A 25,183-nucleotide genomic window follows, 5' to 3' on the forward strand; every position below is an offset into this window, starting at 1 on the left:
GTGGATCGACTACTTTTTAGGAACGTTTTTGTTAGAATTTGGTAAATTTGAGGCAGGACCACTGACCGATGAAGATGGTGAAGACGATGAGGAAGGAGGCATAGATGCTAAGTTTGGTGTAGATTGGCCCGGTATGTTTGAATTGTTACCTAGTCTCTGCTGTTGTTGATGCTTTTGAATTAGTAAGTTCTTTCTTTGTTCATATTCTAGTTTAGCCATGTTGTTGGGGTCAAGAGGAGCATTTGGAACCATTGGTGAGCCAGGCCTACGTTGTTGCTGCTGCTGCTGCTGCTGCTGCTGCTGCTGCTGCTGCTGTTGTTGATGTTGGAGCTGTTGTTGCTGGGCAGTCTTGGCAGCCTTCAACATTTGTAATTGGTTTCTTTCCTGTGGAGTCAACGTAGCTACCTGAGGTTTCTTTTGGTTGGATGGGGATTGACTCTGTCCGGGTCTATGGGCTGCTGGACCTTGGCCAATTGCACCCAGATGTTGCAGAGGTGGCTGTTGTTGCTGTTGATTTGCTCTATTTTGCTGTTGCTGTTGGATGTTTGCCAAATACGTTGCTGCCAATTTCGTGACCTGTTCTTTAGTCAAATTTGGGTTCTTAGTTTGAATCGAGTTTATGATCGCCGATACTTGAGCAGGCGCAAAATGTATCCGTGATTTATTCGCAGGTACACCTGTGGAAGACCCTTGTCCTTGTGACGGTTGTGATACGGGGACTTGTTGACGTTGGCTTGGTCCCAATTGTTGTTTCTGGCCCTGTTGCAGAAGCGATACTTGTTGGGTCAGATTAGGCATTCCAGATAGAGGCATGTTGCTCCCACCCACAGTTGTTTTATTAGAACTAAGCGGCATATTTTGCATTAATGCAGGAGTATTTGGTTGGCTCGGGCTAATTCCTGTTTTACCAGGTTGATTTTGCTGCTGCATAAGTCTTCTTTGTTTTTGAATTTGCAACAACTGTTGTATTTGTTCTGCAGTGTATGCGGTACCGTTAGGTGTGGTTGGTCTCTTAGTCATGCCACCTTGTGCCGCCTGCAGTGGTTGTTGCAGTGGAGGTACCTGATTACCAAGGGATCCTGTAGGTGTATTCGTAGGACCTCCTTGGACACCAATTTGACCTCGTTGTGGTGGTGGAACACCGACATTCGGTCCTGGTCCTTGAGACGGAGGACGAGGTATATTACCTTGGTTATTTTGTTGTTGCTTTTGTTGTTGTGCAACGGCAGCTATCATTCTAGATCTGGTAGCCTGTTGGTTGAGATATGCTTCTTGAATTGACTTATCTCTTTCAAACTTCAATTTCGAGAGCTCAGCAGGTGTTGGTACGCGGTCCATTGGACGCTTTCCATTATTTGGTCCAGGCGTTCCATTATTTGATGCTTCAGGTGAATTGACATTAGTGTTATTAGCGCTATAGTCGACAGGAGTCCTTCTATGATTCAACTTGGCTATAGCATCTTCTCTTTTTTTCATGCTCTTTCTCATAGCATCAAATAATGACGCCCAACGTAACCTTCTATGTCCTCGTTGGATCGATTCGTTACCAACCCCTAACGGTGAAATTCTTCTTTTTGTAGTCAGTTGAGCTCTGTGAGCGTGCTCTAACCACAGTTGAGCCTGATATGAATAGATACCTTTCATATCAGAGAATTGAAATTTTTCGTTTAACTGTATATACCTCTCAAAACACTGCCAAGGTGTTCTTCTTTCGATATTTGATTCATATTTCCTAAGGGTAGCAGCTGACGGCAGTAAGTGTTCAGAAATTAAATCCCAGTTAAAACAGAATTCTGCTACGTAATGGATTAAATGTTTGTCATCTTGTGGTAACCAGATAGTAGGAGATCTGAATTCAATATTTTTAATCAATGGAGGTTTAGGAGGCTTCAAGTAATTGAAACGGCGGTGAGATTGAAATCCAAAAAGACCCTTTTGGTACTCTGGAGGTCCACTAGAAACATTGGATTTTGACTTATGACTATCGCCTTCTTTAAGGACTATCTTATACCACTCATCGTCTTCCTCAAATGGGTGTAAAAGTCTTGAAACTGCAATCATTGGAGAATCTACCGGTTTTAAGGCTGGTGCTGGCATATTACTGTCTTCATTGTCGAAAGCGGTAAATTTGGGCAAATTCTTAATAATGGATTGGTCAATTTTCTTTAAATCGTTAAGATTTGCATGCAACTTGAACGGAGCAGAATCTTTTGAATCGCGTCCCATCTCCTTTAAATCATCCTCCGAGAATGTTGGTAGATTAGTTGGTACAATTTCGTCCTCCGGTTTGGGTCTAGATAAGAGCAACTTTACATCGATGGAAGAAAGCTCAACTTCCTCCTCTGGTATCAATTCATCCACCGGTTTATCCTGCGATGGATCTTCTGATACCTCTTGATCCGCTACTTCTGCCGAATCGATATCATCTTCTTCTTTACGCTGTGGTTCATCGTTTGATATTGGCTCAGTTGATACTTTATCGTCGCTGACCACTATATTCTGCAATTCGTTTCCTGTAATTTCCAAAGGAGCACAGTCATTATCAACGTTTATATCATCAATAGCCATAGAATCGGCGCCATCAACTAGATCGGTTTCAAGATCGCCATGGATTTCTTCTTCTTCTCTTCTCTCACCTATATGCCATATTCTTTTCCTACGAATGCACATGACTTTACCGTATGTCCAATAATCGTTAACAGCCTGTGCCATAGTCACACAACAAGCCTTTTTGTACTTTGAGCCTTCTTTGAAGTCTGCTGCCATCCATTTTCCTTCTTCTAAAAGACTATCACCATGGAATGTTTTCTTCCCATTGTTACTCTTAGTATAGATATAAGGATCGTAGTATCTCTTAGGCTGTCTTAATGACCATTTACCCTGTCTTTTCAACTCCTCAATTCTTGAATATAATACGGCAATCTTCCCTTCAAGTAATGCTAGCTCGTAATTTTCAGTTATTAATGTCTTGTGACTACCTGGCAACAATTTAATCAATGGTAAAGTCTGAGTGAGATAGTAGAGTTCTGCCAAAGACGAAACATTCGGAGGTTTTGTTGGATAATGCTCGGGGACGGACAAAATCTCCAATTCACCTATATCCCTATTCAAGAAATCTTTGGTTTCAAGATGGATATTCTCCTTTTGCGACTTGACTGGTGGAGCTACTGGTTTCGTGATCTCCGACGTCGATTTAGAGATACTGCCCGACCTCGAATCACTCAATTGCGAAGAGCTTTTTCTCGAAATCTTGAGTTTCCTATCGTCGCTAATCGACTCAGTTCTTCTTTTCAATCCTTGTTCAATGGCTGCATTCTCCGTCCGTTCCTTAGCTTCCTCAACCTTATAGATGCTTTTGGAGACCGATTGCAGCATAGCTTCAGCAAAACTTCCACTCCCCGATACCCCCGGTAACGATGAAACTACAAACGTTTTTTCTTTGGTAATATCATTATCATTCAAGAACTCACTCACTCGAGACTTATGACTTGATATATCGGTAAGCAAAGGATCAGCAGCGAGATGAAGCAACTCTTCTAGTTTGCTATTCCTTTGCTTCAAAATCCCTTCAGCTTCCTCCTTTATCATCATAGAAGGTATAGATATCCGATGTAGTAATCAACCTATATGATATCCAGACTTCAACGGTATGGATTTATATTGAAAAAAAACAAAGGCACGTGATAAAAGTAACGAATATCACTCGTCGATAATACGAGAAATTACAATCTACAACCATGTCTAGGATATGTGAGTTATTCGATCAAGGACAAATGGATTAGCTCGTGTCGTACGGTATCTACACAAATGTCGAAAATTAGGGTATTGTAACGTATACATGAATAGTAATGGGTTAAATTTCAAAAAAAAAAGAATGCGAATTCTGTGGATCGAACACAGGACCTTCAGATTAACTGGACCGAAGTTGACTTCAGTCTGACGCTCTCCCAACTGAGCTAAATCCGCGATTTCTATGAAGTATTTTGCTAGTCGTATGTTATAACCTAGTCTTATATTAATTATTCTCTATTTAGGTACCAGAGTTCCTTTTCAGGAGGTTACAATTATCTCGGTACATCCATTATTGATTTTATTGTGCTTTTTATTATATTTATTATATTTATTCAAGTTATGTTCATATTATGATTTTCATCATGTTACGTATTTCTCCATTACGTTCATTATATTAGTTATATACGATCTTTGTAATTTTTAGCGATTAATGTAAAGTTCCCATAAACCAAGGTATGCTGCTACAAATACAACTGAAAAAATTCTAAAAAATCCATAGAACAACACAACACTAAGAATTATAAAATCACCATAACTACTTTGTATTTACGTCCCCCCCCTCGACTTCCTCACCCAGAGTATTCGATAAGAAAACTTCCTATGGTAGTAGTGGCTGCGAGAACCGTCTGCCATTTTTCATCGGGTACAGAAATCCGACTGATAGGTGGCTCCTTAATAGATCGTACACTAATAGAAAACATAATAGTAGTATAATCTAAAAGAAGTAATATGAATTTAGACGCTTTGAATGGACTGGATCTAAATGGAGCCTTCAAGATCGCCAATTTGGCAGTGGCAGGTTTATCAGTACGTAAACCGTGATTGGATTGCAATTAGACATCAATATACTAACAGAATCTAGATTTTATCAGGCCTTTCTCAATTATTCAGTGGAATGTAAGTAATTTATCAGAAATTAAGATCAATGGGGGTTATTTCCATCATATTCATATGGATACACCTTTGTGGACAATTTCTAGCATTTGACACGAATCAGCTACTAACTATATAGACAATCGGTATGTAATCTTTTTCAGGTGAATGGCATTATGGTAGGTACTAACAGCTTTAGTTTGTTCTTGGAATTTATATAATCGCATTTGGCGGTGTAATTGGTCTTCTTGGTATGTATAATCTTACGATCGTTGCTGGATGTTGACTAACTGTTTCTAGAATTTAGGGTTCCGGCCGAGGCTTATGCCTATGCATCATTTTTGTTTTCGTTTATTGGTAGGGGTATCTGTATGTATTTATTAACGATTGTGGTAGTGATTGGGGTGGTTTCCGATGCATATACTAACAGTTTATAGTCTACACATTAATTGGTGCAAGTATCAATGGTGGTAGTGCTTTCAGAATTATAGCAGGTCTCTTAATTTTCGTCGTCGGATTGGTCTATATCAGCTTAGAAGCTATTCCTAGCATTTCTCCTCCAGAAAACATGAATCCTGAAGGTATTGCTATTGGTATCAATGATGAAGATATAATTTAGAGAATGGAGGTGGGGCTAGGTTGGCTAGATTTTGCTTTTTGACACTATGTATATAGCATTTCGTAGTTTAAATTGCTGGTGAAATCTGTATTTTATAAATTCAAATAAATATTGCTACGCTGCCTCTCATGTAGCCTGGCGCTAGGAAACGAATTCTTAACTTCCTTGTACGGAGCCAACCTGCTATTTCAATTGAACAGTTGGCTAATTGCAAAATGCGGCTGTACGCGGTGTAGCAATTTTCTGTTAGTAAATTTCTCTAGACCACAGAAAGTAAGCTAAATTTGTCCTTTTCAACTATTTGAACAGTCCTCAGATATAATTTGTTCTTTAGAGTCGTTATTAACGATCGTTATCTGTGTTTAGTATACGGCTGATGCGTTAAATATAAGAGGTGTGAATAATTGTCGTAATATGGCACTGCCTTATCAAGATGATATAGTTAATATTCCGAAATCGTCATTTACAGCATTTAGGTTGACCTATCAAAATCCAAAACTTTTATCGGATACATCGAAATGTATACTATTGGGAAGTATTCCTAATTTATGGCTACTGGACAATAAGCTAGGGTTTTTCACGGGAGCAACGAATCATGCCAAAAGCAAGGTTAAGAAAAGATTCAAGAGTGCAGTCGGAACGGTGAATAAGAGTATACGAAGCAGTTCAGGATACAAGATGAATAATAACTGCGGAGAGGGGCCGGAAGGTGGATTTAATTTGTTTTTCAGGGGTGCTAAGAGAAATGATATCAATAAGATAGTTAATGAAATTGCGCTTGAACAGGATCGAGAGACAGAGGAAATAAGCAACGCGAACTACGAGTCTAATGACGATGCCGGTGTACTCAGCGGGGATTTCGATACTACTGCTGCGTCATCTGAATCGTCTTTGGGCTATTATGACCCTGTAACTGAGGTTTCTTCTCCTGTAAAATCGTTCTTTTATCCGGCAAAGTTTGATATGAAATCACAAGACGGAAATGGCGATTTTAGTGGATTCAATACCGAAAATCTAGAAATGGACGATATCGTAGATTTACAGACGTCTGAATATTCTGACGCTAGACGAGAATCAGTAGTCCTGACCGGAGAATCAACAATCGTATTTAATGCTCCTGCTGCAGAAGAAGGTTCTAGATTAGGCGTTACGTTCGATCCCAGTGTCACAACAAAGACCTCTTCTCGCAAGAAAAAGGTAGAAATTGCAATTCCAGCACCATATGAAATGACTACTGAAGATTTACTCAAAGCAGAAAAGGAGAATCATAGATTTCGGAAAAAATTCAAGCATTTTGCAAAGGGATCTCGAAAAGTGGCAAAGTCAAAAGGCAATGACTTACGGCTGAGAATATATAGCAATATCTGGAAAAGCTATGAAGTCGGAGAAATTATGCGAATGGACAAGATGTTGGTGTTAATCAAATATGCGTATAATGTTAGTAATGCGACCGGGTTTGGAGAGAATGAGCCTTGTGATTCTAGAGTTTACGAACGATGGAAGGAGTATATTGTTGTATTGAGGAAAGCAGAGAATATAGAGGCGCCCTTGGCTGTACAATTGTATGATATCCGTGCAACAACTAACGATACTAAAACGAAGCCAGCGTTTAGCTTCAAGATAACTTATGCCGTTAGAAGTCGTTTTTATAGTGGCGTTGACAAAAGTATAAGTTTATGTGTTCCAAAAGAGAATGGCGCAATGATATATATAATGAAACCCAGCAATCAGTTTACCTCTTTTAGATGGTTACACTTCATTTCTCAATTTATTCGTCATCAGTTTGATAGAACATTTCGTGTTGCAATCCCAGGCTTGAAATTATCCTTGATACTTAGAGTTCCAGAATCAGAATTAATTAAACTGCTTCAGAGTGATAATGTATTAGAGGTTCGGAGGTTGGAGAAGGGATATAAAATTGAATATAGTAACATGATACAGTATTTAAAGGATGCGGTTCTCACAGAGCTAGAGAGAAAGAAAGATTTTCCGGAAGTAGCAGACTGGTTAATGAAAAACCCTGATCCTTGGTTTTGTTTTAAACAGTATGACAGGTTGGAATGGGTCGTTAATAATAGTGCTATTTTTTTCATTCAAAATCAACTATTATCAAGGTCATTTCAATTGGAATTTAGAAATAAAGCACATCATGAGAGATATACAAGAATGGAACAAGGGGATTACATGACAGAGCCCACTCCAATAGAAGGATTTTTATCTAGACTAACGAATACCTACGGTTCTGAAAGATCGATGCTAAAGTCATTTCATAAAATTTCATATTTCTACAGTGCAGACGATATCCTTTTTTTCACAAAGTTTTTCAGAGGCACACCGCCTTCTCCAAATAATGCATTATTGAAAGACGATACTGACGGAATTTTGGATAAATTACCTCCAGTGTATGAACATAACCCGTTTCCAATAAACAGCAATGAACACATTTCTTGGTTAAATAAAGATAATTTTGAACTTCATGATCAGAATGCTATACAAGAGTTAGAAAGAAGGGCACAACAAATCATCAAAGCAGAAGCTTTAATTGATATTTGCTTGATTGTAGAGGTTAGAGCTATTCCTTATCAAAATAGCAGAAAAGCCCAAAATCTACTATTATGCCTTCTTTGGTACTCAGCGCCTGAATTAGTTCATGATGTCTCAATAGTAGATTCTTTATTTGAAATTGAAATGCAGAACGGCAGTATTGTAAAACTTCAAGCACCATCACGAATCATTAGAGATGAATGGATAACTAGATTGACAGAACTAAGAGACTATTGGGTAAGTAGAAGGAGTAATGATTTAAATGGTTTAATTTGTACTCGACTTCAAAACGAAAAGGACTTGAAAATTAATGAATACGTTGATTCAAACATTACCCAAGAGAATGACGTAATGGGACCGCACATGGCCCATGCTGATTCCAATATGTTTAATATTAATTGTATTGCTATGTCAAGTTGTGTACTTATGAGTGGCTATTTATATCAGAAGCTGAAAAAGCATTCAAATTTCAGCCAATATTTTACTGTGCTATGCCCAGGGTTTTTGGTATTGTTTACCTTATACAAGAGGTCCAAAAGAACTGGTACATGGAAGCAGAGTCCTTATTTTCAACACTACTTGACAATTCCTATATCTGATTGTTATGTTTATTCAGGTCAAACTACAACATTGGATTTACTAAGTGATGAACAAGACTTTCATGCCGGGAACCCGGGTCAACATTCTTTGCCGAGGATATACTCAGATGGATGGAAGTCTTCAGAAGAGGAGCCTGTAAGATGTTTTACGTTATGGTTTGGGAAGAAAAGAGGAATAATAGGGAAAGATAGAGCTGCTGAAAAATATAGTAATTCAAAGGAAAATGAAGCAAACACGTCATCGCAAAAGAATCCTGGATTAATCAGGATGATAAAGAGATTAGGGGTTACCGGTAAAAGTATCGTATTTATGGCCAGGTCGAGACAGGAAAGGGAAATATGGGTTCAAAGGATTGCAACCGAAATCGATCGTTTTGCAAAAAATGAATAGATTAATTATTATACACTTATTTATTAAATTGATCGCAAATATAGAGTAATTTTACAATACACATCTTAATATATATACATCTAGTAATTCTGGTTATTAACAAGGGCAAGAGTGATATCTGCAAACAAAGCATTCCAACCACTTTCGCAACTATCGCTCGAGTGTTTTTCGTTTTTCTGCTTTAAAACGTCATCGATCAATTCTTGGTCAGAATCTTCATCATCACTAGCACTTTCTTGATTATAAATGCTGTGGGAAGAAATATTATCAGGATTCATTGAAATAACTGAATTCTTTGAAGCATATTGTTGATGCTCCAAATTAAGCGCATTTGTAATCTTTTCTAGATCAGAGTCGCTATCAGAATCACTATTGGGATCCACCATATCTGCTTTGGAAGGTGATGGAAATGAAATATTTGAAATAGTAGGTGTTTCGTTATTGATATCAATGACATCAATTGTAGAATTACTCTTCTTTACAGAAGAAACTGTATTTGAACTATTCCGGCGAGCACAAGGCTTGGGGAAGAGAACTTCATCAATATAAGAAGGCTCCTTCTTATATTTGGGTAAGATAATGGTTGATGTGAGAACATCAGAAGGGAAGCAAAAATAAATGTCTGATACAGCAACTACCCATTTTTCGATAATCGAATCAACTTCAGAATTTAACAAAATTTCTTTGATATATGAACCTGAATCAGTAGTCTTCAATTTCAATACTGATTCATTGTGGGTGCTAATAGAAAGTTTTTCTGCATCTAACGGGAATAATACCGGATATGGACCATTGATTGTCCATATGGCCAAAAAGTTTGTGAATAGATAACAAATCTTCCGTTCAAACAATTTTAAACTTGATGTGCTAACTAGTAGTTGATCGACCAACCGTAAAGGACCTAATTTCAATAGTGTCGATAAACTGAATTGAGGACAATTGTCAATTAAATATTGAATAAACTGATCCTTCAAGGTCTCAATAGATACTCCTTTGTAATTAGTGATCTTGATAGTTTCGGTATTCATCGTAGAAATACTAGAATTGGGTGAAGGTGACCTCGTTTTGATAGAGGGTTCCCGTATAAGTGATACCCTTTGTCTTGGTTTTAATGGACGGATTGGAATGACTGGTTCTGAAATCGATGAACCGAAAACTGGCCGTAGTTGGTTGTATAGCTTTGGTGTAATAAGGGGACTCACAGTGCCTAAGGAGTCAGATTGAAGTTTCGTTCTTCTATTGTGGTTCTTATTAGATTCTAAAGTTGAACCTAAGGCAGCGAGATTACTATTTTTTGATTTCGAATCGTGGTCTTGTTGGGCAATCAATGCATTGACAATAATATCGTCCACGTAGCCGTCATCCATGGGCAACATGGGTGTAATCACTCCACCGACCGAACACTCTCTGCCGGTGCATTTGGGAAAGATTTTATCGATCAACGTCGAATGGTCGCTGCTCGAGTCGAGTGAGGATGTCTCAGCCAACCGTTCGATCTCGTAGTTTATTGTTATCTGAAAACATTCACTGTGGACAAAGTCTCCACACTTCAAGTCCACTATTTTTTCATCCAGAAGCTTGGTTTGAAGATACTCGTCACATATAAGGCACCGTGTTCCCAGATCTGGTCGATTTGTAGTCGTTTGGTGGGACTGAGTGAAGATAAATGGCTTAACCTGGGGCCCTCTCGCCCCCTGTTTCGGACTGACCATCTCGTGTAATGCCAACGACGCATTACAGAAAAACGGATTGGCCGAACCTGTGAACAAACTGTCCCAATCGTGCATCGGGTCCATCATCTCCCCCATATTAGGCGATTCGCCAGTGGGAGTCCTCGTCTTGTGAAGAAGCCCCAAAAACGCCATTCCCGACTTCCTAGGCGTCCCCTGCTCGCTCTCACACCGACTCCCATCAGCAGAATAACTGCTATATCCTCCTCCAATATACCTTCCTGTCTTCCTCCCCTTGGCTCGTGGGGACCCTCCCTCGGTCGTCGAACTGGATGTACTCGGACTAATTCTCCCCATAACCCCACTGTCTCCGTCCAGACTACCACCTCGACTGCCACTTCCTTTCAAAAGCTTTCTCCGCCAACTAACCTTGGCCTTGCGGTTTTCCGGTGTGCTTGGTTGCGACATCGGACCTAATTAATGTTCAGCTGCAAATTATCACCACTGTCGGTGTTTGAAATATGCGTCGGAAAAGTTGTTATCAAATATATCTCAGGGTCTTCCAAATGTGGGTTACCAGTACTTTTTATGTCCATTTCTTGCGCAGATTCATCGTGCTGGTTGTAATCCCCATATTGTATGATCACCTCTATATAATTAATATGCTAGTGAACAATCTGAAACAAGCTTTTGTGGGAATCTGCGGCTTCCTGCCTAATTCGGAAAACACTCCAAACCCTTACGCTAGACCTACACCAGACCTTACACCAGAAAAATCTCCATCACGACATTCGTATAATGTCGCGCATTTGTCTGTTGGATCGTTCGGCGCGGAACTTTCAACCGACGTCGTTCGCAAATTCTGGACTTACACCCCCGAAGAATGGCTCGGTTCTTGCACGACGGGCCCGGTTCTCTCCCAGTAGGCGGATTTCTACAATCCGTTAACCAAGATGAGCCAGATATAAGAAGAGAAGAAGTAACATACCGGGATATTATTACTTTAAAGTATAATTGGAAGGAGATAATATGATTAGCCGTAGCATTACACACCAATTGGCTAGGGGCGCCGGTGTCATGGGCAGAAGAACCATGGCCAGCGCATCCAGCGACTTAGTTAGCATCAAATTGCCAGAATCATCATTCGAAGGGTACAACTTGGAAATTCCAGAATTAAGCTTCGAAACTGAAAAGGACACGTTATTGCAAATGTACAAGGACATGATCATTATCAGAAGAATGGAAATGGCTTCGGATGCTTTGTACAAGGCCAAGAAGATCAGAGGGTTCTGTCACTTGTCGATTGGACAAGAAGCGGTTGCTGTTGGTATTGAGGCTGCCATCAACAAGAAGGATTCCGTGATTACGTCGTACAGATGTCACGGATTCACATACATGAGAGGGGCATCTGTCAAGGAAGTTTTGGGAGAATTGATGGGTAAGAGATCAGGTGTTTCTTACGGTAAGGGTGGTTCTATGCACATGTATGCACAAGGATTCTACGGTGGTAACGGTATTGTGGGTGCACAAGTTCCATTGGGAGCCGGTTTAGCTTTTGCTCACAAGTACAGGGGTGAAGGAAACTGCACTTTCAACCTTTACGGTGATGGTGCCTCCAACCAAGGTCAAGTTTTCGAATCGTACAACATGGCCAAGTTATGGGACTTGCCATGTGTTTTTGCGTGTGAAAACAACAAGTACGGTATGGGTACTTCTGCCTCAAGATCGTCTGCCATGACCGAATACTACAAGAGAGGTCAATACATTCCTGGTTTAAAGGTCAACGGTATGGATATTTTGGCTTGTTACCAAGCCTCCAAGTTCGCTAAGGACTGGTGTACTTCGGGTAACGGTCCATTGGTCTTGGAATACGAAACCTATAGATATGGTGGTCACTCCATGTCTGACCCTGGTACCACTTACAGAACTAGAGAAGAAGTTCAACACATGAGATCTAGAAACGATCCAATTGCTGGATTAAAGGCCACCTTATTAGAATTAGACATCGCTACTGAAGAAGAAATTAAGTCTTACGACAAGGCTGCTAGAAAATACGTCGACGAACAAGTTGCTGAAGCTGAAGCCGATGCTCCACCTGAAGCTAAGATGGATATCTTATTCGAAGACGTCTACGTTCCTGGCTCTGAAATCAAGGAATTAAGAGGTAGAATATCCGATGACACCTGGAACTTTGAAAAGGGTACTTTCTCCAACAGGGTTTACTAATTTGTTTGATCCCACTAAAACGAGATGCCATTCTATAGATTATGACCATCATCCATTGTTTATTAGTTTTCTTTAATAAAACAAAATTTAATATGAAATGCACTATGCTGTAGAATTGCCTTGTAGTATGCAACATTTTCATTCTCTGGAGTGATGATCTGGTCTTCTTGTCATGAAGAAGTTGTTTTGTTGAAGTGTTTTGATTGTTATACCATGAAAGACGAAAGTTACACAAAACCAATTTTGCAAAATAGTAATGAGTTTAAAGTGAAATATATCTTAGATACTAAATACAACATAGACTTATTGAACAAAGATGCAAGAACCAAATCCAGAGTTTAATAAACAATACAAGTATGAGGAAATGTCAAATAAGGTGTTGCGAAACGATCGCACTCGCCGAAGAGATGACAAGGATGATTCTAATCCAGTTTCATTGGCAGGCCAAATATCAGTTAAAGATATGGGTACGAGGGTTTCCCAAGAAAAGACTAGTGATAGGCCAGTAATAAAAGAAAAAGATATACCGAAGCAGTCAAATCCTAACAACTATTCGTATACGGGGACTTTGGAGAATATTTCTTATCATCCTACCAATGAAGAGACTGCTCATATATTTGACTTGATAATGGTGGAAATCCACAATTTCTTGCCTGATTCTAGTCATGATGTTATAATATCAGCGGCTGATTCAGTATTAGAAATATTGAAACAAGAAGACACTCCTCCTGCTGAAAAGCGGAAAGAGATCACAGAATTATTGGATACAAAAATTAATGATATTGAGTTCAATGGATTGATTAATTTGGCAAAGAGAATTACTGATTACGACATCCAAATGATATCTGAAGATATGGATAATGAAGATAATGATCAAGGCATTGCTGTTATGTTTGACAATAGTGACGAGGAAGAAGATGACGGAATAGAACATAACGTCGCGGAAGAGGTTGAAGATGATAAACAACCTGAAGTTAGCGAAGAAGCAGAAAATGGCCTTAATGATGAGGCAGTAATCAAAACTAATGATAAACCTTCTAAAAAGGAAACCATTGTGGTTCCATTACATGAAATTGATCAATTTTACCTTCAAAGAAAAATCTCATCCACTTTAGTAGACTCGGATCCTTCTATTATACAACAAGTTACTAATAAATTCGTGCAATTTTTATCATCTTATGAACTATCAACGAGAGAATTGGAAAATGAGTTAATGGAATTAATGAATTACGAACATTTTGACCTCATAAAGTTTTCTATAGAAAACCGTTGGAGATTGGTATTCAAGATTAAATTCCTAGAAAATGAAAGTGAGGAGTCTAAACAAAAAATATTGGAGGATATGGCAAAATTAAAGCTTGATTCTTTGATTTTGGAATTTGAAAATCAGAGTGAAGATGCAACCCCAGGTAAAAAGAGAAAACTATCCCAAGACGACGACGACGAGTCTAATAAAAAGACTAAAACGAGCATAATAAAGCCTAAGAGAGAACCTAAGATTGTTGATTTGGACTCAATGAGCTTTGACCAAGGTTCACACTTAATGACTAATACAAAAATAAAACTTCCCCAAGGTTCATATCAACAAAACAAGAAACTATATGACGTGATCAGCATTCCGCCACCTTCACCACCCCCATCATTAGAAGAATGCAACGAAAAACTTGTTTCTATTTCTGAATTACCAGAGTGGACTAGATGTGTTTTCCCTTCTTCGGAAACGTCATCGTTAAACCGTATTCAATCCAAAATTTTCCCACTGGCATTTAATTCAGACGAGAATTTATTGATTTGTGCTCCAACAGGAGCTGGTAAGACTAATGTTGCGATGCTTACTATTTTGAGAGCTATCCATAATTACAGAGATCCTGAAACTGGACAATTAGATCTTCGAAACTTTAAGATTGTTTATATTGCTCCATTGAAGGCCTTGGTTCAAGAACAAATGAGGGAGTTTCAGAGACGTTTAACAGCAAATTTCGGAATAATTGTCAATGAGTTGACTGGTGACTCCAGTTTATCTAAGCAGCAAATCAGTGAAACTCAAGTTTTAGTTACTACCCCAGAGAAATGGGATGTAATCACAAGAAAAAGTTCTGACTTATCTTACACGAACTTGACAAGATTAATTATCATTGATGAAATTCATTTGTTGCATGATGAAAGAGGACCTGTATTGGAAAGTATAATTAGTAGAACATTACGGCAGGTGGAGTATACCAACGATCCAGTAAGATTAGTTGGTCTTTCGGCTACTTTGCCTAATTATGAAGATGTTGCGAATCTTTTGAGAGTTGACTTCAAAAAGGGATTATTCTACTTTGATTCTTCGTACAGACCATGTCCATTAGAACAACAGTTCATTGGAATCAAAGAGAAAAAAGCAATTAAGAAGTTAAGTGCAATGAATGAAGCTTGTTATGATAAATTGTTAGACTGTGCTAATAATAAACATCAAATGATTATATTTGTTCATTCAAGAAAGGATACATATAAAACCGCAAAATGGTTGCATGAAAAGCTAGTACAGGATGACAAATTAGATGTTGTTTTAAAGCTGGATTCCGGTTCTAGAGAAATATTAAAACTGGAAGCGGAAGAAATGGATAATAGGAGCTTGAAAGAAATTGTACCTGCTGGTTTTGGCATACATCATGCCGGTTTGAATAAACGAGAAAGAAGTGTTGTTGAAGATTTGTTTGCACAAGGTCACTTACAGGTTTTGGTATCTACGGCTACTTTAGCATGGGGTGTTAATTTACCAGCACATACTGTTGTTATTAAAGGAACAGAAACATATAGTCCTGAAAGAGGTACGTGGGTTCAGCTATCGCCTCAAGATATCTTGCAAATGCTTGGTAGAGCAGGTAGACCAAGGTATGATAAGAGTGGTGAAGGGGTTATTATTACTTCTCAGGATGAAATTCAATACTACCTTGCTATTTTGAATCAACAACTTCCAATCGAGTCTCAGCTTATGACTAAATTAGCTGATAATCTTAATGCGGAAATTGTATTGGGAACAATAAAATCTAGAGAGGATGCTGTTAACTGGTTAGGCTATACCTACTTGTATATTAGGATGCTTAGATCTCCTGCATTATATCACGTTGGTGCTGATTATAAAGATGACGAAAACCTTTATTGGAAACGAGTTGATTTGATTCACTCTGCCTTGACGATTTTACATGAGAACAAATTACTTGTATATAATCATGAAAACGGAGACATAAAATCTACGGAGTTAGGGAAGATATCATCGCATTATTATATTAATTACGAGACCATCAACATGTACAACAACCAGCTAAAGCCATGGCTGACAGAGATAGATATTTTGAAGATTTTTTCAATGTCTGGTGAATTTAAATTTATTCCGGTGAGACAAGAGGAAAAAATAGAGGTGGCTAAATTATTGGAAAAATGTCCCTTTCCTATAAGAGAAAATCCAAATGATCCGTTGGCCAAGGTAAATGTTTTACTTCAAGCATACATCTCGAGATTAACTTTAGACGGGTTTGCATTGATGGCTGATATGATCTATATCACACAATCTGGTGGAAGGCTTTTGAGAGCAATTCACGAAATCACATTGCGAAAAAATTGGTCGGCATTATCAAAGATTACTTTAGACTTGTGCAAAATGGTGGAAAAAAGAATGTGGTTAACAAATTCTCCATTCAGACAATTTGGAGCATTAGTACCAAGGGAGATCGTGAAGGCGAGTGAAAATTCCCATTTGCCTTGGGTGAGTTATTTTAACCTTAATGCTTCCGAGCTTGCTGAAGCTATTAATTTTAAAGGCAATAGCCAGAAGGCATACGACTTGTTACGCCAATTTCCCAAGCTAACATTAAACACATATGCACAACCTATAACCGCTAGTTTACTTAGAGTTCAGCTTGAAGTTATTCCGGATTGGAAATGGAATCCAAGCATTCACGGAAATTTTGAGCTGTTTTGGTTGTTGGTCGAAGATTGTGGCGGAGAAAAGATTCTCTTTTCAGACTACTTGCGTATTTATAGAAACAATGCTGAGAAAGAGCATTTAGTGGAATTCACAATACCAATTTTAGACCCCGTCGAGCCGGTATATTTCATCACTCTTATAAACGAAAAGTGGTTACATTCTGCATGGAGGGTTCCATTGGTAATTACCGACATGAAAATTCCAAAGAAATTCCCGCCATTTACAGATCTATTAGATTTACAGAGTATTCCAACCGCATCATTGAAGATACCCGAGTTTATTGAAACCTTTGAATTTAGTTATTTCAACAAATTTCAATCACAAGTTTTCCAGGCTTTATTCAATTCTAATGAAAATGTTTTTATTGGGGCGTCAAAAGGTTGTGGTAAAACTGTATGCGCAGAATTGGCAATTTTGAAGCATTGGAAACAAAATAAAGGAAGAATTGTCTACATCAATCCTACACAGGAGATTATAGACAAGCAACTCAAGATATGGAGAAAGATTTACTCCAAAATAACGGAACCTAGCAAAGTAATCAATAAATTAAGTGGTGATCTAACTACAGATATTGGTTTATTATCGTCAAGTCATTTGGTTTTAGCAACACCTGAACAATTTGAATTTGTTTCAAGACGGTGGAGACAAAGAAAGTCAGTTCAGGCAATTGAATTGCTTATAAATGATGATGCACATATGGTTGGTAACGGCTCCAGAGGAATTGCGTATGAAATTCTTGTTGCACGGATGAGACTCATTTCCACGCAGGTGGAGAATGGTCTAAGAATAATAGCGTTGTCTAATTCTTTGTCAAACGGTAGAGATTTTGGAGAATGGATTGGATGTACGAAGCAGAATGTGTTTAATTTTGATCCTTCCAATAGGTTCAACAAAATCAAAGAAATTAGACTTCAGGCTTCTAACTTCAATGATAATGATTCTTTCATGCAATCATTGATTAGACCTTCGTATCAATTCTTGAAAGATAATACTAAGGAAGGTAAATCGATTGTTTTTGTGCCAACTAGGAAACAGTGTATTGAGACCGCCTTTAAATATATTCAACACTCAAGTAACGATAATTGGTCGTTGTTAAGAACAGATTTAGAAATTTTAGAGCCATACTTGAAAAGAATAACAGATAAGAGTTTAACGGAATGTCTTTCCCGTGGTATAGGGCTTTATTATAATAATATGAGCCAGACAGACAAATTAATCATTGAAAAGTTATTTAATAACAATGTTTTAAGTATTTTAATTGCTTCAAAAGACACTTGTTATTATTGCCCTTCAGCGAATAATATTGTTGTTCTTAGTACTCAAGAATTTGAAGGAAAGGAGCATAGATTTATCGACTATTCAATTAACAATATATTGGAAATGGTAGGATGCTGCAAAGATGATGTCAATGAAGCCAAATCATTAATATTCACTAATTCAGCCAAATTGAATTATTACAACAAGTTTTTAAACGAAGCTTTGCCAATTGAAAGTTTTTTGAATGTTTGTTTACCGGACGCTTTTATAACGGAGGTTAGTACGAGGACTTTCAAGACCAGACAGGACTGTATTGACTGGTTAACATTTACTTACTTTTATAGAAGGCTTTTAGCAAATCCAAGCTTTTATGATGTTAAGGATACATCTCATCTTGGTATTTCAGAATTCTTGTCTGTATTGGTTGAAAGCACATTGAAGGAACTAGAGGAAGCTAAAATTATTGAAATCGAGGAATCCGAAGACAGCGAAGAGTCAGGCGAAGAAGAGGAAGAAATTGTTCCATTGAATGGAGCAATGATTTCTGCTTACTACAATGTTTCGTTTAATACGGTAAAGGAATTTAATAGATTAGGAAACAAGACAAAGTTGAAGGGTATTCTAGAGATTATCACATCAGCATCGGAATTTGATGTATTGCCAATAAGACAGAATGAAGAAGCAATTCTAAGCAAGGTACATAACAAGGTGCCGGTTAAAGCGTCAGATGTTGACTACGAATCGCCATATTTCAAAGCATTCTTGCTCTTGCAAGCCCATTTTTCAAGAATCCCATTGCCACTAGATCTAGCTAATGACCAAAAAGTTGTATTGGAAAGCGCTCTAAAGATATTATACGCCTGTATTGATACCTTGTCTAGTGAAGGATACCTAAATGCCATTCACGCTATGGATTTGTCTCAAATGATCGTGCAAGCTGTTTGGAATAGAGATAATCCTTTGAAACAAGTTCCATATTTCGATGAAGCAATTTTGAATAGATGCAAAAAAGGTAAAGTCGAAACTGTTTATGATATCATGTCTCTAGAAGACGAAGAAAGAAATGATATATTGAGATTGGGCGACGACAAGTTAAATAAGGTTGCAGAATTTGTTAACCAATACCCTAATATTGATATCAGCTACGAATTAGATTTATCTGAGACAGTAAAATCTAACGAACCTAAGGAAATCATCATAAAATTGGAAAGAGATGAAGATATGGATGATTTAAATGTTGTGGCTCCTTTTTACCCTTTCCCCAAGAAAGAGTCATGGTGGATTGTTATAGGCGATGCAAGCTCTAGGCAATTGTACGCTATCAAAAAAGCTACTATTGATAAAGAATCTCAACGCATAAAGATGGAATTCACTATTCCAAATGCTGGTCACCATAACTTATCGATTTGGTGCATGTGTGATTCGTATGTTGACGCTGACAAAGAAACTTCTCTTGAAATAGAGGTTGAAGAAGGCGAAGAAGGCGAAGAAGCTGAAGCTGACGACGAAAATGAAGAAGAAGAGTAATCGATGTAGTATTTAAACTGTATATTAGTATAATATGTAATATAATTGATCAATTCGTGATAATTTTGAAAGTGCGTCGTGAAAAAATATTAGTCACCATAATGTAAGTAAAACTAATATAGTTTACTTTGCTAATTAGTAGAAAGAATTATAGATTGAAAGAGGATGACTACCAATAGTAAGAACATTTTGACGCCATATATCAAGTCGTTATTTTTAGAACCGCCAAATCTAACTGCAAATGATTTGGCCATGGTGCTAAAATGTATATTTAAAGGTATACCTTCAGATATTCAGACTGCATCATTTTTGACGGCATTAAGAATGAGAGGATTGGACCATGAACCCGATTTTATTGCAGCAGCCGTTAGAACTATACTAGAGTTTTCGAACATCATACCATCCGATTTAGTGGATTCGAGAGGATACATAGATATAGTGGGTACCGGAGGTGACGGTCAGAATACGTTCAATGTGTCCACATCATCGGCCATCGTGGCTGCGGGTATGGGGTTGCCTGTGTGTAAGCACGGGGGTAAGGCATCGACTTCTACATCGGGTTCTGGTGACTTGTTGAATTGCTTGGGTGTTGAATTGATGAAGGTTACCAGCCAAACGGTTCCTGCCATCGTGAAGAAAACGAACTTCTGCTTTTTGTTTGCCCCAGCATTCCACCCTGGGATGCAACAAGTAGCAGCAATAAGAGGCCAATTGGGTGTTCCAACCATTTTTAATATTTTAGGTCCATTGATTAACCCAATTCCGATCAGAGCAAGAATATTAGGTGTTTACAGTGAAAAACTAGGTGAGTCATATGCACAAGCGGCAGCCAAATTGGCATCAGAAAGCGATGTTCACAACAAAACTATGGTTGTATTTGGTGACATTGGTCTTGATGAAATCTCGCCTATTGGTATAACAAAGTGTTGGTTGATCGACGAACATGGCAAGATCACCAGGAAGACCATTTCTCCAAAGGATTTCAACTTACCAGAAAACGAAATCAGCAAGGTTAAATCTGGAACCTCCAAAGAAAATGCTGAGATATTGTTGCATATTTTACGTCAAGACCACCCTGACTTCAAAATCAATTCGAATGACATACCAAACCACCCGATTGTTGACTACATCTTATTAAACAGTGCAGCATTAGCAGTAGTAGCTGGTCTTACTGAATCGTGGGTTGAAGGTGTTGAGATTGCAAAGAAATCCATTCTCAGTGGTGCTGCCATGAGTTGTTTAGACAACTTCAAAGAAGCTATAAAGGATATGTAAGTGCCATTAAGGACTATATCTCTATCCAAAAGAACGGATTCAAAACTATTTATATGAGATATATACCATTATAGACGACATACACTAAGTTTTCCTAGATATATAGAAACTTTCACAGCCAATGACATCAGTTGTTCATTCCACGAATCCCCTTGCATTGAAATCGATTCCCAATCAATATGGATCTTATGCAATTTTCAACAATCTATGGATCCAAAGACCTTACTTTTTCCCTCTACATTTATGAGTTGGCTTCAGTAATGTTATATGATATAGTGATATTGGAACCATATGAAGAGAACCATCATGTGATCAATATTTTGTGTCGCGCTTTTTTCTTCAACTGTAAACAAACAAACCACATAGATAACAGTCTTAAGATTAAACCCTTTAATCTAGATTAAATAGAACTGGAAGATAACTAGTTTGGTGTATAAATAATACTTTTGAATAAAGATAACTTGACGAAAATCTTTTTACCGGAAGAAAACTGAGTTATAGGTATCGATGAGTTTATTTTCCGGAAAGAATTTGTTAGGAACTCCCCATCGAGTGTCCAACGGGTCTAACAAGAATAAACTTGAGTTTACACCTATAGGCGTTTCAAAAAGCCGAAACAATGGAAATATAGGAGGGTATGATATGTCACCGCCAAGGTCTAAGTCAAGGTCTACATATGCAGCAAGGCAACCGTTAAACGAACATAAAATAAACCAGTCGTTTAACGAGTCGAGTTTTGATAATACGCTAGATAACTTCAACACGACTATCCATTCGTTCCTGAAGCCACCTATTTCGAGTAAGAATACGGCACTGTCCATACCGCCTAAGTTATATCCCGAGCGGAATCACCTTTTGAGTAATGGGATGAATTCAATTAAAGAACAACAGCTGGAAAACCACAAGCTTGAAACAGAAAACTACAATTTGAAAATTAAGTTGGCCACACTCACACGATTCTTTGATCAAACGCCAGAAGAGCAACGTGAATTGGTCACACAGAACATCGATTTGAAGCAACAGCTCATGGAGTCCGCAAGAGATATAAAACAGTTGAAAGAAACGATAACAGATTTACAATATCTGTCCAACAAGGAGAATGCAGGATTTTCAGCGCAAAGCATAGAAGAAGTAAGACTGGAATATAAGCAACTTTTGAGTGATAGGGAAGCAAAGTTGTCCGAATATGAAAGACAGATTATGTCCATGCAAGACGAGATGGCTTCTAAAAGTAGTAACAGCCATGTTTCTGACGAGTTGTTGGATAAACTTGAGTATTTGCAACTGGATAACCAATCGTTAAGACGACAGATTGACTCATTAAAAATCACGATTAGTCAACTAGAGCACGACAATGATGCTGTGGGCAATAACTTTGATGATATTCACGAACAATTGGATAATAAGAATGTCCAGATTCGAGATTTGCAAACTGATTTATCAAACTGGAAGGATAAATATGAATATTTGAATTCTGAATACAAGGGATCTACACATTCAAATAATGATAACATTAGCCAATCGAAACAGGAAATAATGCATTTAAATTCAAAGATAAAAGATCTTGAATATAAATATATGAACGCCAAGAATATGTTAGAACAGAAGGATGATGATTTAAATAAGATGATGAGCAGTGTACATGATGATAAAACTATTGTCGATAAACTTGATAGGAAAGTTGATTCATTAACAAGAGAATTGAAAGAGAAAGACAAGGAAGAGTATAATTTGAGAAGCCAGATCAAAGCCTTACTTGATCAGAGGACATCTAACAAAGATAATGATTATAAATTTTATGAATCAGAAATCGAATCTTTAAAACTTAAAGAGACGAGGGTTTCAGAACAGAATAACAAATTAAGAATCGAGATATCTGAGTTGCAAGATCAGCTTTACCAAATTAATACCAATTCGAACAGCCATGATCAAAGATTAAAAAAGCTTCAGGAGCAGAAAAATGAACTTCAAGACAAGCTTACATATTATGAGAATGAATACGAAATTCTAGAAAAAGCCTTTAATAATGCTGAGTTGGAGTGTGATTCTCTTAAAAGCCAACAATTAAAAGCTGATGAAAAAATTATCAACTTAGAAAATGAAAATCAATTATTGCTGAAACAATTGAAGAGTAATTCTTCCAAACTGAATAATTCAGCATTACTTGAGTTGGAAAACTTCAATAGAAAACAACTTGAAACTGAAAGAAGGCAGTTGATCGAAGAAGTTGATTCTTTGAAATTTGACTTGAAAAGAGTTACAAATGAATTAGAATTTACGAAAAATAATAAACCAGTCGATTTTAACAATCAATACTTGGACTCTGAATATCAAAAACTACTCATGGAAAAGAATAAATTACAGTTTACAGCTGATGATAATGAAATTAAGTTTAGAGAATTAGATTCAAAGTGTAGAAAGCTTCAAACTATTATTGATGATAAAGAGTCTATAATTGAAGATTTGGAGGCTAGAGTTAGAGAGGTTGACCGTAATAATAAGTTGAAATTTCTCGTTGAAGATGACGAAAAAACCGAGTTACTAAAAGCTAAGTCAAATAATGAATCAAAGATGAGACTATTGCAACTTGAGAATGAAAATCTACAGAAAGAATTTGAGACTCAAATTAATTTCTATAAGAACAAACTAGAGATTTTATTGCAACGCCAAGAGGAAGACATATATAATAATAACAACCACAACAAAAGAAATTATGAGAATCAATCTTCATCTATTGTTTTATTACTTGAAAAACAATTAGAAGATTCTCAAGCTTTACGAAATGAAATTTCTCAGAAACTTAGTGAGCAAATAGCTACAAGCGATGACTTTAAATGGAAGTATGAAAAACTACAAAAAGACAATGAACAACTAGTTGAACTTAGCAATGCGCTTGACAAGAATGAAAAATATGTTAAATTAGAAAATAGCCAGCTTGAAATGAGGATGAAAACGCTAACACAAGAATTGAATAATACCACAAGACATTGCTCTAAGCTAGCTAACAAAGTAAAGGAACTCAAGCAACGAGAAATGATTAATGATAAATATAAATCTGATAATAATGAATGGAACAAATCTCATTTAACAAGCAAATGCCGTGACTTACAAGTACACAATTCATATTTACAAGATAAATTAGACAATATTAATTCAAGATTTGCGTCAACCCATATTTCCTCTCCTTCAGATAATAAAAAAGTTAAACTTTTAGAGAATGAATTACATTACTATAAGGCAAAACTATACGATATAAATTTGAGGTCTAATGATTTAGGAGTCATGTATCAATTTGTTATGAATGCAATAAAAAATTCTAATAGGTTAATTAAGAATGATATTATAAAATTGACTCAGTGCGGTATCTATCCAGATTATGCCTCGATGAGTTTGCAAAAATTACAAAAGGGCAATAAACTATCGTTCAAAGCTTTGTCGAAATTTGTGCTAGCTATGGTCAGGATTAGAAGACGATCAGAAAAAGCTGAACAGAGAAAAATTAGACTATTTGAACTAAAGAATGAAATAGAAACAGACAAGATCACCTTACTTGTGTGATTTTCTTCAGAATTATTTATTTCTATTGTATAAATATTTATGTTAATTTGGAAACAACAAGATAGGTTTTATTTAATATACAGCGGACACTTAGATTTCATGAATGTAGAAGGAAAATCGACTACGTATTGTAGCTTTATGTAACGTAATTGCTATCTCATTATTCTTGTTACAGGTGTCTGAAAAATCTTGTCAGTGGATGGCTGCCTCGATCTTCCAATTCTAGGAGTTTGCATCACAGCATTCTGATGATTCGAATTATTTCCAGAATTCGTTCTTATATTCATCGAGAATGTATTATTTCCTGGTACCAACAAATCAGATGTAGAATTGATTGAAATATCGCCTGCGTTATTCCCCATTATACTATCATTGACCATATCAGGTGGTGAAAGTATATCCATTGTATCACTAGGATTATATCCATTAGATAAAAATTCTGCAATAGTAAACTCTTCTGGATCATCTACTGATTCATATGCATTATTAGACAGTTTGGTATAAACAGATTTCAATATAGTTTTATCTTTTTGCTTGTGCAACGAACTTGATTCGTCCATGAATTTATCAAATATTGCCAAATCACTCCAAGCCTTATCTTTTAAAAGTTTCCTATTTTTATATACCTTTGTACCAAACGTTGAAGAGCTTATTGGTAAACCACTATCTTCTTCTTCTTCTAGTAAGTATTGGGGGAACAATGTTGTTGTTGCCTCTATTAGTGACTGTGTATCGATATCATTGAAAGGTATAGGATCATCTTCCCATTTTTCCATATAAATCACCTGGTTTGGATCATCTAGATGTACGTACGAGAACGTAGAATCCCTCGTACCCATTGTGATAAAGAATTTGGTTATTTAATGCAATTTTATCTTAAAA

The 25,183-nt window shown here is 37.2% G+C and overlaps 11 protein-coding genes and 1 non-coding gene across 12 annotated transcripts; 7 read left to right on the forward strand and 5 right to left on the reverse strand. All coding sequences in view use genetic code 12, as the record gives it.

Annotated features, from left to right (window-relative positions):
• Positions 1–9: 9 nt before the first annotated feature.
• DEHA2G12716g (DEHA2G12716p) lies at positions 10–3,591 on the reverse strand (the record flags this gene model as incomplete). The annotated part of the gene is made up of 1 exon (XM_462089.1): positions 10–3,591. The coding sequence occupies one exon, from the start codon at positions 3,589–3,591 to the stop codon at positions 10–12; it is 3,582 nt and encodes a 1,193-aa protein (XP_462089.2).
• A 284-nt stretch (positions 3,592–3,875) lies between these two features.
• On the reverse strand, positions 3,876–3,966 carry DEHA2G12738r. Its single transcript is given in 2 exon segments — positions 3,876–3,912; positions 3,929–3,966. It is a non-coding gene; the product is annotated as a tRNA-Phe (tRNA).
• Positions 3,967–4,361: 395 nt separating this feature from the next.
• On the reverse strand, positions 4,362–4,493 carry DEHA2G12760g (DEHA2G12760p; the record flags this gene model as incomplete). Its single annotated transcript, XM_462090.1, has 1 exon — positions 4,362–4,493. One exon carries the CDS (start codon positions 4,491–4,493, stop codon positions 4,362–4,364), a length of 132 nt encoding a protein of 43 aa, XP_462090.1.
• A 28-nt stretch (positions 4,494–4,521) lies between these two features.
• DEHA2G12782g (DEHA2G12782p) lies at positions 4,522–5,284 on the forward strand (the record flags this gene model as incomplete). The annotated part of the gene is made up of 6 exons (XM_002770581.1): positions 4,522–4,599; positions 4,655–4,689; positions 4,805–4,811; positions 4,865–4,916; positions 4,966–5,034; positions 5,103–5,284. The coding sequence occupies 6 exons, from the start codon at positions 4,522–4,524 to the stop codon at positions 5,282–5,284; spliced, it is 423 nt and encodes a 140-aa protein (XP_002770627.1).
• Positions 5,285–5,698: 414 nt separating this feature from the next.
• DEHA2G12804g (DEHA2G12804p) lies at positions 5,699–8,818 on the forward strand (the record flags this gene model as incomplete). The annotated part of the gene is made up of 1 exon (XM_462092.1): positions 5,699–8,818. One exon carries the CDS (start codon positions 5,699–5,701, stop codon positions 8,816–8,818), a length of 3,120 nt encoding a protein of 1,039 aa, XP_462092.2.
• Positions 8,819–8,898: 80 nt separating this feature from the next.
• DEHA2G12826g (DEHA2G12826p) lies at positions 8,899–10,956 on the reverse strand (the record flags this gene model as incomplete). The annotated part of the gene is made up of 1 exon (XM_462093.1): positions 8,899–10,956. One exon carries the CDS (start codon positions 10,954–10,956, stop codon positions 8,899–8,901), a length of 2,058 nt encoding a protein of 685 aa, XP_462093.2.
• A 53-nt stretch (positions 10,957–11,009) lies between these two features.
• DEHA2G12848g (DEHA2G12848p) lies at positions 11,010–11,414 on the forward strand (the record flags this gene model as incomplete). Its single annotated transcript, XM_462095.1, has 1 exon — positions 11,010–11,414. The coding sequence occupies one exon, from the start codon at positions 11,010–11,012 to the stop codon at positions 11,412–11,414; it is 405 nt and encodes a 134-aa protein (XP_462095.2).
• A 103-nt stretch (positions 11,415–11,517) lies between these two features.
• On the forward strand, positions 11,518–12,714 carry DEHA2G12870g (DEHA2G12870p; the record flags this gene model as incomplete). The annotated part of the gene is made up of 1 exon (XM_462096.1): positions 11,518–12,714. One exon carries the CDS (start codon positions 11,518–11,520, stop codon positions 12,712–12,714), a length of 1,197 nt encoding a protein of 398 aa, XP_462096.1.
• Positions 12,715–13,030: 316 nt separating this feature from the next.
• On the forward strand, positions 13,031–19,468 carry DEHA2G12892g (DEHA2G12892p; the record flags this gene model as incomplete). Its single annotated transcript, XM_462098.1, has 1 exon — positions 13,031–19,468. The coding sequence occupies one exon, from the start codon at positions 13,031–13,033 to the stop codon at positions 19,466–19,468; it is 6,438 nt and encodes a 2,145-aa protein (XP_462098.2).
• A 165-nt stretch (positions 19,469–19,633) lies between these two features.
• On the forward strand, positions 19,634–20,743 carry DEHA2G12914g (DEHA2G12914p; the record flags this gene model as incomplete). Its single annotated transcript, XM_462099.1, has 1 exon — positions 19,634–20,743. The coding sequence occupies one exon, from the start codon at positions 19,634–19,636 to the stop codon at positions 20,741–20,743; it is 1,110 nt and encodes a 369-aa protein (XP_462099.1).
• A 507-nt stretch (positions 20,744–21,250) lies between these two features.
• Positions 21,251–24,301, forward strand: DEHA2G12936g (DEHA2G12936p; the record flags this gene model as incomplete). Its single annotated transcript, XM_462100.1, has 1 exon — positions 21,251–24,301. The coding sequence occupies one exon, from the start codon at positions 21,251–21,253 to the stop codon at positions 24,299–24,301; it is 3,051 nt and encodes a 1,016-aa protein (XP_462100.2).
• Positions 24,302–24,453: 152 nt separating this feature from the next.
• On the reverse strand, positions 24,454–25,140 carry DEHA2G12958g (DEHA2G12958p; the record flags this gene model as incomplete). Its single annotated transcript, XM_462101.1, has 1 exon — positions 24,454–25,140. The coding sequence occupies one exon, from the start codon at positions 25,138–25,140 to the stop codon at positions 24,454–24,456; it is 687 nt and encodes a 228-aa protein (XP_462101.2).
• Between the last annotated feature and the right edge of the window lie 43 nt (positions 25,141–25,183).

The sequence above is a fragment of the Debaryomyces hansenii genome, assembly GCF_000006445.2.
Source record: "Debaryomyces hansenii CBS767 chromosome G complete sequence".
Classification (NCBI taxonomy): domain Eukaryota; kingdom Fungi; phylum Ascomycota; class Pichiomycetes; order Serinales; family Debaryomycetaceae; genus Debaryomyces; species Debaryomyces hansenii.